The sequence below is a fragment of the Mustela nivalis genome, assembly GCF_964662115.1.
Source record: "Mustela nivalis genome assembly, chromosome: 12".
Taxonomy (NCBI): domain Eukaryota; kingdom Metazoa; phylum Chordata; class Mammalia; order Carnivora; family Mustelidae; genus Mustela; species Mustela nivalis.
In genome coordinates, this window is record NC_139031.1 from 90,856,470 (window position 1) to 90,871,524 (window position 15,055).

Sequence of the window (15,055 nt, forward strand, 5' to 3'; positions counted from 1 at the left end):
GAGTGGCCCCCTTGGCCTCAGTCCTCAACCCTAATCTGGGAATGAGGCAGGGCAGTGATTTTCTGTAACTTCAAGATTTTATTTATTTATTTGTCGGAGAGAGAGAGAGCGCTTGCAGGGAAAGGAAGAGAGGGAGAGGAGAGGAGAAGCAGACTCCCCGCTGAGCAGAGAGTCCATCCTAGGACCCAGAGATCATGACCTGAGCCCTGCCACATGGAGAGGCGGCCCGGCCCGGGGGGCTGTAAAAGAGAGGCAGACACCATTCTCTTGCCCGAGGTTCTCTTCAGCCTCTTGGAGGAGGAGAAAGCCCATCATTTCTAGGGGAGCTTGGGGTAGATTCCTATAAAACCTGATCGGGCCTGTCCTCAAGGGGGTCTGGGCTGAGCTGAGGGCAGCTGGAGAGGTGAGAAACTCAAGTGACCATGACATTCTCTTCCTTGGGGGCTGGACTGCCTTCCTGGCTTGGACCCCTGGACAGGGGCAGGAGTCCCAGGGACCTGGGGAGGGCTGGCTGGGTGCAGGGACACCACTTTCTGGAGCAGAGATGGCCAAGAGCTAGAGCAAAGCCCCCTCTGGTGCCCACTGACTGCCTGGCTGAGCCCTGAACTGCATGGGGCCAGGCTGCCAACCAGAGGTATAAGGGGAGGAGGGGAACAGCAGGGGCGTCCATGGGGGAGGGTATCCCCAGTGAGCGGGCCGCAGGGGAAGTCAAGGGGTCTGGTCGCTCAGCAGAAGCAAGTCTCAGTGCCTCTGTGAAGGGACAGGCGGAGGAGAAGGCCTGGGCTCCAGCTGGCCCACGGGCAGTTACGGGTCCTCTCTATGGGAGCAGATAGCCCTGGGAAAGAGTGTTTGGCTCTTTTTTTTTTTTTTTAAAGATTTTATTTATTTATTTGACAGACAGAGATCACAAGTAGGCAGAGAGGCAGGCAGGGCGGGGTAAAGCAGGCTCCCCGCTGAGCAGAGAGCCCCATGCGGGGCTTGATCCCAGGACCCCGGGACCATGAGCCGAAAGCAGAGGCTTTAACCCACTGAGCCACCCAGGCACCCCATGTTTGGCTCTTCTAGGGTGGCAGCGTGTGAACTCAGGGAAGGAACCAGACGTCAGGGCCGCCCCCGCCCTGGGCCTGATCTGTCCTCTCTGCCCTGAGTCCTGAGGGCTGTGGCTGGCCTGCGGGGCCTCCCTGGGATCCCACGCCAGCTTGGCTAGAGGAGCTGGAGGGAGGGATCCAGGCTACTGTCTCTCCGACTGCTTGTGGGTTCACCATGCGTCATCCTCAGGGAGCCCCGAGTTAGCCAGCACCCCCGGTCATGAGCATGGACCCTAACCCAGCCCGTCCGGTGTGTTCCCTCCCCCCTTCCCCTCTCGAGCTCATCCCTCCACTAGGACAGCTCCTCTGTTGGCCCTGGGCACGCCGCACCTGTGTACCCACAGTTTACACCGCCGACACGCACCAGTTCTCACTAGCCTGAGTGCCTGGCTCCGCGGGGAGGCTGTCCTGCTCAAGGTGGGTTCAGGCCACCCAGGTGCCCACCAGCCCGGATGTCCGAGTGGCTGGAACGTGAGGGGCACTCATCCCACGGTCGCCCACAGGGCTGCTCCTTGTCCAGGATGAAGCTGCTCCAGCCTGGAGCAAGAGCTGCCGATCTCGTCTGTCCCAGCATTGCAGTTTCCCGAACGGTCCTTCTGCCATGACCCAGGGGTCCCTGCAAACACTAATGCCAGCCTGGATCTGGGCAGGGTGGAGGCCATCTACGACGACCTGTGAGGGGAGGAGTGGCAAGCTTGCGGCAGGGGAGGTAGCTGTGTACAGGGGTGGGGAGGGGTCCATGTGCCCAGCAGGTGCCAGGACAGGAAGGAGTCAGGATGAGGGGGAAGGGCAGGGACTTGTCCTCACCCCTTCTCGTGAGCTGTGTGAACCCCCTGCACCAGCAAGCTCTTGCTCAGTGCCCAGCCAGAGCGCAGGAGGAGCTCACAGGGACTCCCACTAGCGGGGAGAAGGGGTGGTCTATGAAGCCCCAGGAGCTCCTGGGCCTGCAGGGCTGACTGGACCTCAGAATGCGGGAGGGGAGGGCATTCTTGGTCGGGGAGCATCTTCAGCTGGGTCCAAGGTGGAGTGTACAAGGCCCTCGGGTTCTCAGGCCGTTATCGCCGCAGCCCTGCCTGGCCAGGCTGTTCATTGCCAAGGACTGCCCACGGAGCCACAGTCTCCAGGCTAGCACAGACTCCTGGCTGCTGTCTGACCAGTCCCTCTGAGTGGGAGTGAGGGGGTCTTGGGAGTCTGGCCAAGCCCCTCCCGTGAGTGCCGTGGGCACTGGCGAGTCTGCACTCTCCAGGGATGCTGGTGGCGCCCGCACTGTGTTCCTGCGTTGTCTGGGCAGGCACAGGCCATTCGAGAGGGGGTGGCTGGCACAGAGCTGAGCTGAGCCTGTGGCCCCTCTGCGTGAGCCAAAGGCTTGGGCTGCTCCTGTGCCTGCCCACCCCACCGCCTCCGGAGGAAGGCAGGCAGGAAGGGGCTGATCAATGTCAATTAGCTCTAAGTCTCTGTTGAGATAATTCTGGCTTCTTCCAGAAAAGGCACAGAAAGCTTCGATCCCTTACTAATGCGGGAAGGGTCAGATCAACTCATGCGGCCAGCAGTGGTGGTGACTGCCACTGTCACCTGGATTTCGGGGTGACTTCATGGGCTGTTACTACCCCCTACCTCTGCCACTTAGAGAGGCTGAAGGCTTGTCCAGGTGGAGTCCACCTTCTCCTACCTCTCCTACCTCTTGGGCACAGGCAGACAGCAATTCCCGGAGGGTGGGTGGGGTGGGGGGAGCCCAGCCCTCCAGGCTTGGCTCTGTGAGCCCTCAGACCAATATGCGCTCCCAAGGCTGGATTGTGGGTACCGAGGACACAGGGTTCCTCCTTCCAAGGGGCTCAGGAATGGCACTGTGACCAGCGGTCTGCTGGGACCAGGATCCACACTAGGGGCTGAAGGTGATGCAACTGATCTATGCGCGTCTCTCCCTCCCCCACTTCAGGCCCCTTGCGGTCAGGTCTTTCCGGTTCGCAGTCACTCTCCTGGCCCCGATTTTGTCCTTTGAGGTTTCCCAGAGGTCACAGGGCAGGGATCAGGGCCTGAGGACTGGGGCTTCCAGGCAAAGGTAGTGGTGTGTGCGCGCGCGTGCGCACCAGGGTGCCCTACCTGCCCAGGCCCCCATCCCCTTCAGGTGCAGAGGGATACAGAGGCACAGTGGAGTATCTTGGAGGGCCTGGGGCCAATAGGGACTCGGGGATCAGCTGCTTCACTCTGGTGGCCTCTACCTGCTCCACCCCTCCGCGGCCCCACTTCTCCTCCGGCTGGTGCCGCCCCCGCACACCCTCCGGTCCGATCTCTCTTGGGCTCGCAGCCGCACAGCAATCCCGCTCCAGACACCTTCCCAGCCCTCGGCCGCCCGCTTCCCGCCTCCTGGCACACTCCCGCACGCGTACCCACTTCTTCTCGCTCCCTAGGCCGCCCCTCCCCCCCAACCCGCCCCCCGCCTGCCAACCGCGCGCTTGCCGCCGGCAGCACCCCGGAACTGGAGGACGGGGCTCGCACCGGGGGTGGGGGTCTTGTCTTGAGGGTGTACGCTCGGGCTAGGGGGCGAGTCCTGGGGGAGGTGGGGCGCTTCCCGGGAGGGCGCGTCCCGGCCAGGCGCGCGCTCTGGAAGCAGGAGTGTCCCCTGTGGGTGGGCGCGTCCCCGAGGGGGAGGGCGCAGTCTAGGGGCGGGCTCTCCGCCGCCCCACCCTCGGCCGCGTCCCTCTGCGCCCCCCGCGCACCCAGCCGGGACGGAGCCGACCGCGCGCCGCAGCCATCCGGCCATGGAGACGCGAGAGCGGCGGCGCCCGCAGTTTCGGCTGCTGCTGCTGCTGCTGCTCTGCGGTAAGGGCCGCGGGGTCTCGTGCCGGGGCGCCCCGACTTCCTCCGGGGCCGCGGGGACCCGCGCGGGCTTCGACCTCCCGCGCCCGCGCCGGGCCGTGCCTCCTGTGCTGCACGGATCCCGGCCTGCCCGGCGCGCGGCTCCGAAGCGGCGAGGCTTGACCCCGGCGCCGTCCCCAGCCTCCGCGGGAGGGTCCTGTGCACCGTCCTCGGAGGAGCCGGAGGCGACGGACAGGGTCTGGGAAGGGAGGCGCGGGGTCGCGTACAGGATATGCCCGGCCAGCGGGCGGGGGCCGCGCCTGCTCCTCGCAGCTGCGATGTCTCGGGTCTCGCTGCCAGCAGGCTGGGGATGGCCTGCCAGCGCGACACCCCGAGCAAGCGAGCAAGCAGAGACAGCGCAGGTTCGGCTCCCAGTACCCTGTTAGGTAGTGAGCTCCCTGTCCTGGAGCTCTTGCGCACCCCACGCTCAGGGCTTGGGTGGGAGGAATCCAGACCCCATAGAGGGCTGGTCCTTTCCACTTGTCCTTGTCCTCAGAGGACAGCCCTTCCGTGTGTGTGCGCGCGTGTTCCCCGGGGCTTGCAGGACCCGGAAGGTGCCGGCTTCTTGAGGCCTCGCTCCCAGGCCCCTCCTCCAGCAAGAAAGCGGGGCTCTAGAGGATACCTTGTTTGTGAATTGGGAATGGTCCAATGAAAAGCTTGTTTTGAAAAATTTTACTTAAGAGATGATCCAAGATCAAGTAAGAGGCATGTGTGTGTTTGAGGAGGGCTTTCCCTGGAGAGGCTGGGTGGGCAGCCTGCTGAGGGGAGCTGGGGAGCCCTGGCCTGGGGGTCCGGTGCTCAGGGCCTCTGTGAGGGGTCACTATCCCCCGGTCCTGTGGAAGGCCAGCCTTGCCCTCGCTGGCCCATGTCCCGGGCTATAAGAGGCAAAGTTGACCTTGTTTGAAATTGTGGTCGGCTTTGCTGGTTTGGAATCCGCGAGGAGGTGGGAAAGGGCTTTCCCGCTTTCTGGGCCACCCTTCCCCTGGAGATGTCTGCGTAGAGAAAGTGGGGCTTCGTCTCACCGTCCAGGGTCAGAGCCTAGGAGGTGGATTTTTGTGTTGAAGGGAAGGGTATGTGGTGGCCTCTGGACATCGGGAGCATACCGACTTGGGATTTCAGTAAGCCTCCCCTCCGAGGCACCTGGAATGGAGATTGGGTGCCTCAAGGGAAGGGAGCTCTTAGCCTCATTTCCAGGATGACCGAGGCTCCCCTGGCCTGCCTCCAGCATGGGATTGTGAAGGACCAGAGGCAGACCAGAGGTATCTGGTCCTCCCTCGGTGGCTCCACGGTCTCCCTCCGGCGGGTGGGGCCCTCTGGCCCGGGTGGGGCACCAGCCGCTGCTGGTCCTGCCAGAGGGAGGGCCTTGGGAAGGGGCTGCTGGCTGAGTGGGACGCAGGGAGAGGCAAGACCTGCTCATGGTCCCACACCATGTGTCACCAGTGGGGCCGAGCTCTGAAGGTGGCTGCTGACAGAGGCTCCTTGAGGCCGGACTGTGGAAGGCCAGGCAAGGAAGGTGAATTCAGGTTTCTTGGGGTGGATTCCAGACATCCATTCGGAGGCACCCGCCACCACGCAGGACCTCTGGGTGGGGAGCTCACCTGTTCTCACCCCGACTGTTCATACTCTAGCCTGGCCTGGTGACACAGGTGGTTGGCCGACAGGGGCCTCGAAGGTCTTCTGACCCTCCTCCTTGTTTTACAGATAAGAAACCAAGGTCCAGGGTGGGAGGACTCTGCCCAGACTCAGGGGCAGGAGTGGAGCCTTCCAGAAACAATGGCCTAGTGCCCGGTGTGGCTGCTCCTCATTTCCATCTGGGGAAGGATGAGAGGCTCCTGTATTTCATTTCCAAATGCCCCTGTAAGAGGCCTTTCTCTGGGAAATGCGTCTGTTTGGTTGTTTATCATCTCCTGGAGTCTGGAAGTCCCCGAGACAAAAGGAGCCCAGCGCTACATTTTCTTCGTTTCCCTGGTAGAGCCAACGGAGTTTTGTGTGTCAGCTTCATTCCCGAGACCTTCCTGATGTAGCTGGCAGCCTGTGGCAGCCGCCCACTTTCTTGGTGTTGTCAGGAATCTGCGTCTTTACCTGCTGTTCTAACACTGGCTGGGGTGTGGGGTTTTGCTTGGAGCGCTTGAGCGGGGTGTGTGGCAGAGATGGTGCTAGAATGCCTCTCCCCCGCCCCCCAACCAGGACACTTCTGGCTTGTCCCACGGGGCCTGCGTTGTGCGGACCCAGCGGTGGCACTGTCCTAGCATCCTCACAGCACCCCCCACCCCCGCCCCACAGTCCTTGACGGAGCATTTTCCACCAGTCCTGGCCAGGCTCCTGCTGCGCTGGCACTGCCGGTGGAGACTCTGGTCCAGGAAGGAGGAGGAGGGGTGAGAAAAGAGAGGGACTGGGGCAGAGGGAGGAGAAGGAGAGGAAGGAAGCACTGTGCTGGCTCTTAGGGGGCTGACAGCAGGTGGTTCAGGCGCGCTGCGGGGCTCCTGGGGGCCCAGGTCCAGGGGCTGCCAATCCAGGGGTCCAGAGGGTCCAGATGTGTAGGTCCAGGTGTCAGATCAGGTAGACGGTCTAGGTGAAGGTGGGTTTTCACCAGAAGGTGTGGTGGCAGCCAGGAGGAGGGGACAGTGCGGGATTTGTGTGGCTTATGCCCTTGTGAGAGGTGGGTGGAGCTCAGGAGACTCAGATGGGATGCTGTGATGATCCCATCAGGGCAAGGCCAGGTCCAGGGATGGGACTGAGGGCCGGGTGTGGAGAATGCGTGTGGACTTCTAGTACCTCTGGTGGGGGGCCCGTTGGGGAGCTGCAGAGAGAGGTGCCTTCAGAATAGGGCAGTGATGGGAGAAAGGAACACAGGCCGGCTTCATCATTTTTCCCCCGCCCCCATGTAGCTCCCCAAGGGCCTGCGCTCCCGAGTCATTGGTCCCATGCCCATGTGGCCCTCGACCCAGGGCTGCCTTCCTGCCAGCAGCTGGGCAGTGCATCTGGGCAGGATGGTGGGGCGAGGCGGGGCCACGGCACACCCTGGTTCACTTGACTCCGCATTTGCCTGTGGGAAAGTTGCTTTTACCCTGGGCATTTAAGCTGGGGGGTTGGGAGCAGGGATGCCGTTCCTCAGGCAACCTGAGGATGGGATTAGCATGAGGATGTCGACAGACCACTGGGAGGGCATCTCTGCAGGCAAGGTGGCTTGGGCTTGCCCCCCCCCCCATGCACTGTGTTACTGAGCAGGTGGATGACCTTCCCTTTGGGGTGACCCTGTCTTTTTAAGTGCTTCCACGAGCGGGAGCTTACTTAGGACAGGCCACTCTGTGGACATTGGTCCGACGCTGTGGAGGAGACGGCCAGGCTCCTCTTGAAGGAACATCAGCTTGGGACTTGGCTGCTGGCAGCCTGGACGTGCGAGGGAGTTCCCGAGACTGGGTTCAGCGGGAGCGCGAGGGGGTTGCAAAGTGCCCTGGGAGGCCTGCTCAGTCCGGCTCGGGGTCCACCTTTCCAACCTCACTGCTGCCCCTTCACTCCTAATACCCATGGGTGGCCCCCCCCAGCTAAGCAAAGTGCAGTCTGGCTCTCCAGCCTCCTGTCTGTGCCGGCGCTCCCTCACGGTTCATTTCTGTAATCTCACTGATGTTTCTGTCCACTCGTTTGTTCTGTAAATTACGGAGAGGGGAGTATGGAATCCGCAGCTGTTACTGTGGATTTGTCATTTGTTCTTTGCGATTCTACTCACTTTTGCCTCCTGTGTTTTGACGCCCTGTTATTGGGGGCGTACATGTTTAGCACGGTTACGTCTTCTTGGTGCACTGAACTGTTGGTCACTGTGAAAGACCCCCTCATCTCTGGTGATGTCCTTTCCCTGAAACACTCGCGGCCCGGTATGCACACAGCCGCGCTGCCTGTCTTTGGAGCAGCAGCAGTGTGCTTTCCCCCCTCTTACTTGGAACGTGTTTCAGTTCTTTGTTTAAAGCAGGGTTCCTGTGAACAGCCTGTGGCGGGGTCTGTCTTTGCATCTCAGCTAACAATTTTGCTTCTTCTTCTTCTTCTTCTTTTTTTTTTTTAAAGATTTTATTTATTTATTTGGCAGAGAGAGAGATCACAACTAGGCAGAGAGGCAGGCAGAGAGAGAGGAGGAAGCAGGTTCCCCGCCGAGCAGAGAGCCTGGCACAACGTGGGACTTGATCCCAGGACCCTGAGATCATGACCTGAGTTGAAGGCAGAGGCTTAACCCACTGAGCCACCCAGGCGCCCCAACAACTTTGCTTCTTAACTGGGGTGTTTAAATCTATTTTTTTAAAGATTGTGTTTTGAGTACTCTCTGCACCCACTGTGGGGCTTGAACGCCGAGGTCAAGAGTCACGCATTCCGCTGACTGCGCTGGCCAGGGCCCCTCAATCTGACTGTTGGCGTGGGTTGGCTTATGTCTCCCATCGTGTCATCAGAACTTTTTCTCTTCTCTTTTTTGGTCTTTTTTTGGACTTATTTTTTTTTAAACTCCTCGCATCTTTGCCCTCTTCATTCTTGTCTCCCTTTTGTTCCCAGAAGTGTCCTTAGGGTCACAGGGCCACCTCCTGTGGGATGCAAGCCCCTCCCTGAGCCAGGCACAGGCCTCCCCACAGGGCACTCTGTGGTCTGCCCTGGGGACAACCTGGCCTGCGGTGTAGGATCTCAGTGGGTCAGAACCCACCATTTCTTGTTGATGGACATTTCTCCTGCATATTTGCGGCTCAGACTGTGAAATATCTGCTGCTGCCCTCAGGAACTGATCATTCATTCATTCATTCATTCTCTTGAAAAGTCTTTTCGGAATACCAATGAGGTGCTGATGGTTTGGGGAGCGAGGGAGCTACAGACCCACGTCAAACACCGGCAGTAACAACATTGGAAAGACAGGAGCCTCTGTGGGCACATGACTGATGCCCGTCCCTACGGTCCCTTGTGAGTGAGGCAGGACCCATTTCCCTTAGTTTACAGATGGGGAAACTGAGGTCAGCTGGTGACCAGTGATGCTGGGTGTGAGCCCGGGTCTGCCCAGTTCTGGATGTGGGCCTCTCTCTTGTTTCCTTCTCTGTGGTTTGTTCTGTGACACAACATCCTCTGCCAGAACACACACAGATGTGTACGCACATGTACACCCCCCCACACACATGTGCACACACACATGCACACAGTAGGGCTGTGTGCACACACACACACACGTGAGCACACCCATATTCACGCTTATACCAGGACACACACCACAAGGCTTTCTTTTAATTGTGTGGTGGGAGCCAAAGCAGAGGCCACGAGAAGGAAGATTAAGAGAGGTGTCTGGGGGGGAAGGGTGGGCCCGTCCTGAAGGTGGGAGCTGCTCAGGGGGCAAATGAGCTGGGGGAAGGTGGAGGTGGACGGATGGCGGTGTTGGGGGCAGAATTGGAGGGAGGGGGGGCTGCTGGGATACCTGGGGGGGACCCCCGCCAGACCTGGGGAGTGACCTGGCCCTGCTTCTGGAACACGAGTCCCTGCGTCTCGTCAGTCCCGGGCCTCCTGGAATGGAGGGGCGGCCTCGACAGGGCTGGCAGTGTCGCCCCCCCACGGGGGCCTCCGCTGGGGCCCCTGTGGTCCTAGACGGTCCGCAGACTCTCAGGACCTTCTGGGGGTGTGCTCCGGGCACCCACGCCACTCGTGCTGCTGTGGGGCCACTCTGCTGTCCCTGACCCCGTCCCTGGGGGTGGGACTCGCTGCCCACCCCCACCGCACGTGGAAGCCCACCTGCTCTCGGCTTCCCGGACCCCCAGGACACGCATCTCTGCCTGCCACTCTCCCTCACCTTCCCCCTCCCACACCATGTCAGGAGGTCCCTGCGCTCTGGGTCCCATTAAGGTGCCACTGCGTGTGTCTCCTTTACGGCAGGCAGAGGCTTCACCTCCCTGGCCCAGGCCAGGGCTGTGCGGGAGGGCCCCCAGCTGCCTGTGGGGGGACGTCAGCAGGAGGCTCGAGGGTCACTTTGCAAACCATGTTCCCGGCTGTGTCATGCCCACGGCTGTCCCCTCTCCAGGTGGGTGTCCCCCGGCGGGGGGCTGCAACGAGACACGCATGCTGGAGAAGCTGCCGCTCTGTGGGAAGGCCTTTGCCGACATGATGCGCACGCTGGACGCGTGGAAGCGCTGCAACCTGTCCGAGTTCATCGTGTGAGTGCCCCAGCCCTGCTCACCACGGCCGCCCTGCCTGCCCCGCCACACCTGACCTCCCTGCTCACCCCCGCCCCACCTGACCTCCCTGCTCACCCCCCCCCCCACCTGACCTCCCCTGCCCTCCCTGCCCATTCCTGGCAGATGCAGAAGTTTCACTGTTTCATTCAGGAACAGTTCCCCCCACAGCGGCTGTGTCTGGTCCACGCAGGGGTCATGGGTGTGGACCGTACCCCCAGATCCACTGTCGGCTGGGGGTACTGGGCACTGAAGCCCCTAGAAGAGGCATTGGAAATGGGGAGCAGGGGACCTGGGTTTGGGAGTCCCTGAGGCTTGTTCTCTGGGCCATTGGAACGGAGGGTCTGCACTTTCTCATACCCATGAGCGAGGCCCGGGCCGCAGAGCCGGGAGCCTGGGGACAGTGACTGCCCCTTCCACTGCACCCAGGGAGGAACCCTTTGGGTGAGCCATCCTTAGTGTGGTGTGGGGCCGCTGGGGCCACTGGGGCCCCCTCGGAGGGGCCAGCAGAGCCTGGGAAATTCCAGGCGACCCCTTCCCCCAGACCCGCCGCCCTGCCAGCCCTGACCCCACCCAGTCGTGGTCGTGAGCGTCCAGGGGCAACCGGGATGTTACATAAAAGGCTCTGGCGGGACAGCAGGGCGGGGACCGGCGTCTGCAGGTCCTTGTGCAGCGAGAGGGGCACCCCAGGCCGTCTCAGTGCCTCAGAGGCATCGTGAGGCAGAGAAGAAGCATGGCAGGCGCAGAGAGAGTCCTGGGCGGTGGAACAGGGAGTGGAAGACAAGGCAGGAAGGCTGAGCTGCGAGTCCGCCCACAGGCCGGGTGACCTGGGGGCAGGAGTTCTAGAAGGTGGGCAGGGAGACGCAGGGAGAAACTCAGGGCCATTTCCAGGTAGGGCTCAGGTTCAGATCCCGAGAGCTTGCCTGGTGCCCGGCACCAAGTCCCCGGACAACAGCACGGCCACGAAGGGGCAGAGGCATGTGTGCCGAGGGACAACAGTGGGCTAGACACACGTGAGGACTCGGGGCCTCACACGCCCCATGCAGCCCTGGAAACCAGGAGGGGCTGGGGGCTGGGGCTTCAGATTTCTAGAATGCTTTTCCCCGCCAATCTGTCATCATGGAAACAGCGTCAGACACGCAGAGCTCCCGCCTCGTGTTTCTCTGGCGCCCTTTCTCAGGGTGCAGGGGTGGTACCACTCCCCGCCCCCCAGATAGTGAGCAAACCACAGAAGAGGATGAAGTCAGAGGCAGAGGGCAGAGACAGAGCGTGAGAGCGGGTGGGCAGGTGTGGCAGCCGCGGGCGGGCGGAGGGGTCCCAGGGGCAGTGAGCGCCGGGGGCCTGTCCCCACGGTGATCCGTGTCTGAGGTCACTGCCCTTGTCCTCGGCCCACAGCCAGCTTGCTGAGGATGGAGACCCCGTCCTCCCATTAAGGGGTGGCTGCTAGTGAGGTTTCCAAGTGCCGTGCTGTATTGCCTAAGAGCAACAACGCAGGAAGCAAATCTTGAAGCAAATCCAGGAGCTGAGTCGGAAAAGCGACTGCCTGGTGGGAGAAGGCACCTGACCGGGGGCATCTGGGCTGCGTAGCCCCCAGACATCGGAGCTAGAGCTGCATTTCTTTAACTGTGTGTGCAGCGCCCCAGGAGCTGGAGGGAGGGTGCTCTGGGGGCCACACTCAAGGGGGACATGGGGAGGCCCCCACTCACTAGGGGACGCTGGGGAGAACAGAGTCTTGGGACCTGGGTTCCCCGATGTCACGCATACAGTGCCTTCCTCGTGAAGAACCCCTCGGTTGTGTCTCCAGCCCGACCTGGGGCTGGCGAGTTTGCAGGGCGTGGGGCTGTGTGCTAATGGCAGGCTGCTGGGGAGTGGTGGCCTTTGCAACCTTTGTCGGCCCAGCTAGCCCCCAGTATTCTCCAGAAGCACCTGGCCTGGGCACTCAGCATGCGCCTCTGTGAGCCAATGCTCAGAGACGGGTGCTGTGCTCAGCGCTGTGCAGGTACACACGTGGGTGCATTCCCTGATCCTCTCCGTTATCCTCCTGGAGAGGTACTATGAACCCCACTTACAGGTGGGGAAACTGAGGCTCAGGGACCCAAGAAGCATGGCTGAAATCTGGAAGGCGGTCTGCGCTGTTGTGCATGGCCTTTTGGGGGGCGTGGCTTCCTTTCCTGGCTTTGTCCGCTTGGGTCAAGCCTCATCTGGCCTAGTCTCGGCCCTGGGGAGAGTGGTGGGGGGCCTTCTGGCAGGCAAGGGAGTCAGAGCAGGGGTTCTCGTCATACTCCAGGGATGGGGGCTACCTCAAGCAAAGGCTGGGTTGGACCTCTCCTGGGTAGCAGGTCACTGAGACCGGGGTTACAGGGGGTGGGTCTGGGATGATGGGGTTCCTGTGGACCTGACCTGGGCACATCCCAGGCTCTGGATGTGACTCACCTCGTCCCTTCTGCTCCTGGCTCTCATCCATCTGTGTGGGCTCCTCCTTGTAGGCCTTACCTGGGGGGTCCCGGTGTGTGACCTGCATTCCAGCCAACGCGCTAGAACTGTGCCAGGAGGGCTGGCCACCCAGAGGGCTGGCTGCGGGAATCCACTGCCCTTCGTTTCCCATCCTTGCTGGGTGGAGACAGCATCTGTGCGGGAAGCAGCTCCTTCCTGTTGATGGCTCAGGGCAGGCCACGTTCCCCAGGACAGTGCAGAAAGGAGGACGTGGGGCACAGGGCCTCAGGCCTGCCTCGCCCCAGCCTTTGTTCCCATGTGAGCCGAGGCTGGAGCCCGTGGGCCTCCTGTTCCTGATCTGCAGGCGGCACTCAGCCAGGTGTGGGAAGGCACGGGCCATGGATAGAGCCGGTGCCCCCTGGCGCGTGTCGCCAGTCTAGGCTCCCACCTCCAGAGACTGCTCGTTGTGCTCAGGGCGAGGTGGCTGTTTGGCCGACTCTGGGTGCCTGTGGCTGCAGCCCTGGTCGGTGGTTTGAACTGTCCAGAGCCCACCTCCTGGACAGATGTGGCACCTCATCTGTGGCATGCTGTGTGCCCTTCAGAGGTTGATGACATGGACAGGGAGGCCCATGGGGGAGGGGGCTTGAGCCTGTCCTGTGTGACGGAGGCTGACCTCTCCTGACCTGGCAAAGGAGGCAGCTGGCCCTTGGCCTTGGAGACCCCTCCCCTGGGGTCCACAGAGCATCTTTGATGATGAGTGCCTTGTGGGTCATGCATCCCTCTGCCTTGAAGGAAGGGGTCAGGCCCTATATGTCCTCTGGGCAGACTGGGCCCAGACGGGGGGCTCTGGGAGCTCAGGGACTCCCAGGACTCCCAGGGAGTTGGTCGTGGGCATGAAGCATGGACAGAACTCAGCCGCGGAAGCTCCGCTCTTGGTTGAGATGGGTGGTCTGCGGTCTGGGCTGGATGAGCCCAGGGTGTGTGCAGAAGTCACCTCACTGGCCTGGGGCTTCAGGTGCAGGGGGCTTGGTGGCAGGCATGCAGCAGAGCGGTGCAGAGCATGGTTGGGCATGTGGAGGAGGCGGCTCAGGCACAGCAGAGTCCGACTCTGGCCCAGGGGAGGAAAGGCTTGGCGGCGGGATGGTCACTTTGCCCCAGGAGCCTCTGGGGAAGGAGACGGCATGTGGCATAGGTGCCGTGCTATCAGGGTCGAGAGGGCGCTCCCTTCCCCACTGTCCAGAGCCACCCAGGACTGGGCCCCAGCCCCTCTATCCGGGGACACGGCCCGCTTGACGGGGGCGCGGGGCGGGGGGGGCGCCGGTTGTCACGCCCTTGGCCTTTGCAGGTACTACGAGAGCTTCACCAACTGCACGGAGGTGGAGACCAACGTGGTGGGCTGCTACTGGCCCAACCCGCTGGCGCAGGGCTTCATCAGCGGCGTACACCGGCAGTTCTTCGCCAACTGCACCGTGGACAGGACGCACTGGGAGGACCCCCCAGACGAGGTCCTCATCCCGCTCATCGCCGTGCCAGTCCTGCTGACCGTGGCCATGGCTGGCCTGGTGGTGTGGCGCAGCAAGCGCCCTGACCAGCTGCTGTGAGGCCCGGCGGTCGCAGGGGCCGCACCTGGAGAGAGGGAAGGCCGGGCTGGGGGCTGGGGAGCCGCCCCGGACCCGGACCCGGATCCGGACCCGGCGGTCTTGGGCAGGCGCCACCCGGCCCTACAGCCCGTTGCACTCACGCTGCTCACCTAGGCTCTTCCTCTTTCTTGGGCCGGGAAAGAAAACGCGCCAAGACCAGAGCCCGAATCGCTGCTGCTGTGCCCGCCGCCCAGGCTGGGTGTCCAGGTGGTTCCTTCGCAGAGCCCTGCCTGGCCCCGCCGCCGGGCCTCCTGCCCCCGACCCCACCGCCGCCTGGCTCTGACTCCGCCTCCCAACCCGACTCCACCCCTGCCCTGACCCCATCTCCTGCCCTGGCCCCAACCCCTGACCTCACCCCAACTCCTACCCTGACCCCACCTCCTACCCTGACCCGCCCCTCCTGCCCTGACCCCTCCGCCTACACTGACCCTACCTGTTCTGACCCCACTCCTTGCCCTGACCCCGTCTCCTGCGCTGACCCTGGCTCCACCCCCGGGCTGGCTCCACCCCCTCTGGCGCCCCTGGCCCTCCCTGGCCTGGCCTGCCCGCTCACATCCTCACATCTGGGCAGGGGTCGGCTAGATGTGCGCTTGGGGTCTGTGGGATCTTGCTGCGCTGTGTCTGAGCCCTCCTGGCGGGGAGCCCACACACGGCCTGAGGACGGAAAACCCCGACAGACTGAGAGTCAGGCCTGGGTCCCCTGGCGGCCAGGCACCGCCTGAGACCCCCATCTGTGCCCCCTGCGCAGTCCTCCTTGTGAGTCAGGCCCCTCTGGGCTGGGGTCCCGTGAGCTGCACGTTGGCTGGCTCTGTGTGTGCTGTGTGTGCTTTCTCTGAGTAAAGAGTCATCGCTTCTG

General features: G+C 62.4%; 1 protein-coding gene across 1 annotated transcript; it reads left to right on the plus strand.

Moving 5' to 3' along the window:
* Positions 1-3,477: 3,477 nt before the first annotated feature.
* On the plus strand, positions 3,478-15,055 carry RAMP3 (receptor activity modifying protein 3). The gene is made up of 3 exons (XM_082692152.1): positions 3,478-3,908; positions 9,976-10,108; positions 13,905-15,055. Exons 1-3 carry the CDS (start codon positions 3,848-3,850, stop codon positions 14,158-14,160), a joined length of 450 nt encoding a protein of 149 aa, XP_082548278.1. The 5' UTR covers positions 3,478-3,847; the 3' UTR covers positions 14,161-15,055.

Excerpts from the sequence above, each read along its gene's own strand:
- RAMP3 (XM_082692152.1), top strand. The coding sequence starts at position 3,848 with ATGGAGACGCGAGAGCGGCGGCGCCCGCAGTTTCGGCTGCTGCTGCTG. Across the intron at positions 3,909-9,975 it reads GCTGCTGCTGCTGCTCTGCG|GTGGGTGTCCCCCGGCGGGG; the intron begins GTAAGGGCCGCG and ends TCCCCTCTCCAG. Across the intron at positions 10,109-13,904 it reads AACCTGTCCGAGTTCATCGT|GTACTACGAGAGCTTCACCA; the intron begins GTGAGTGCCCCA and ends TGGCCTTTGCAG.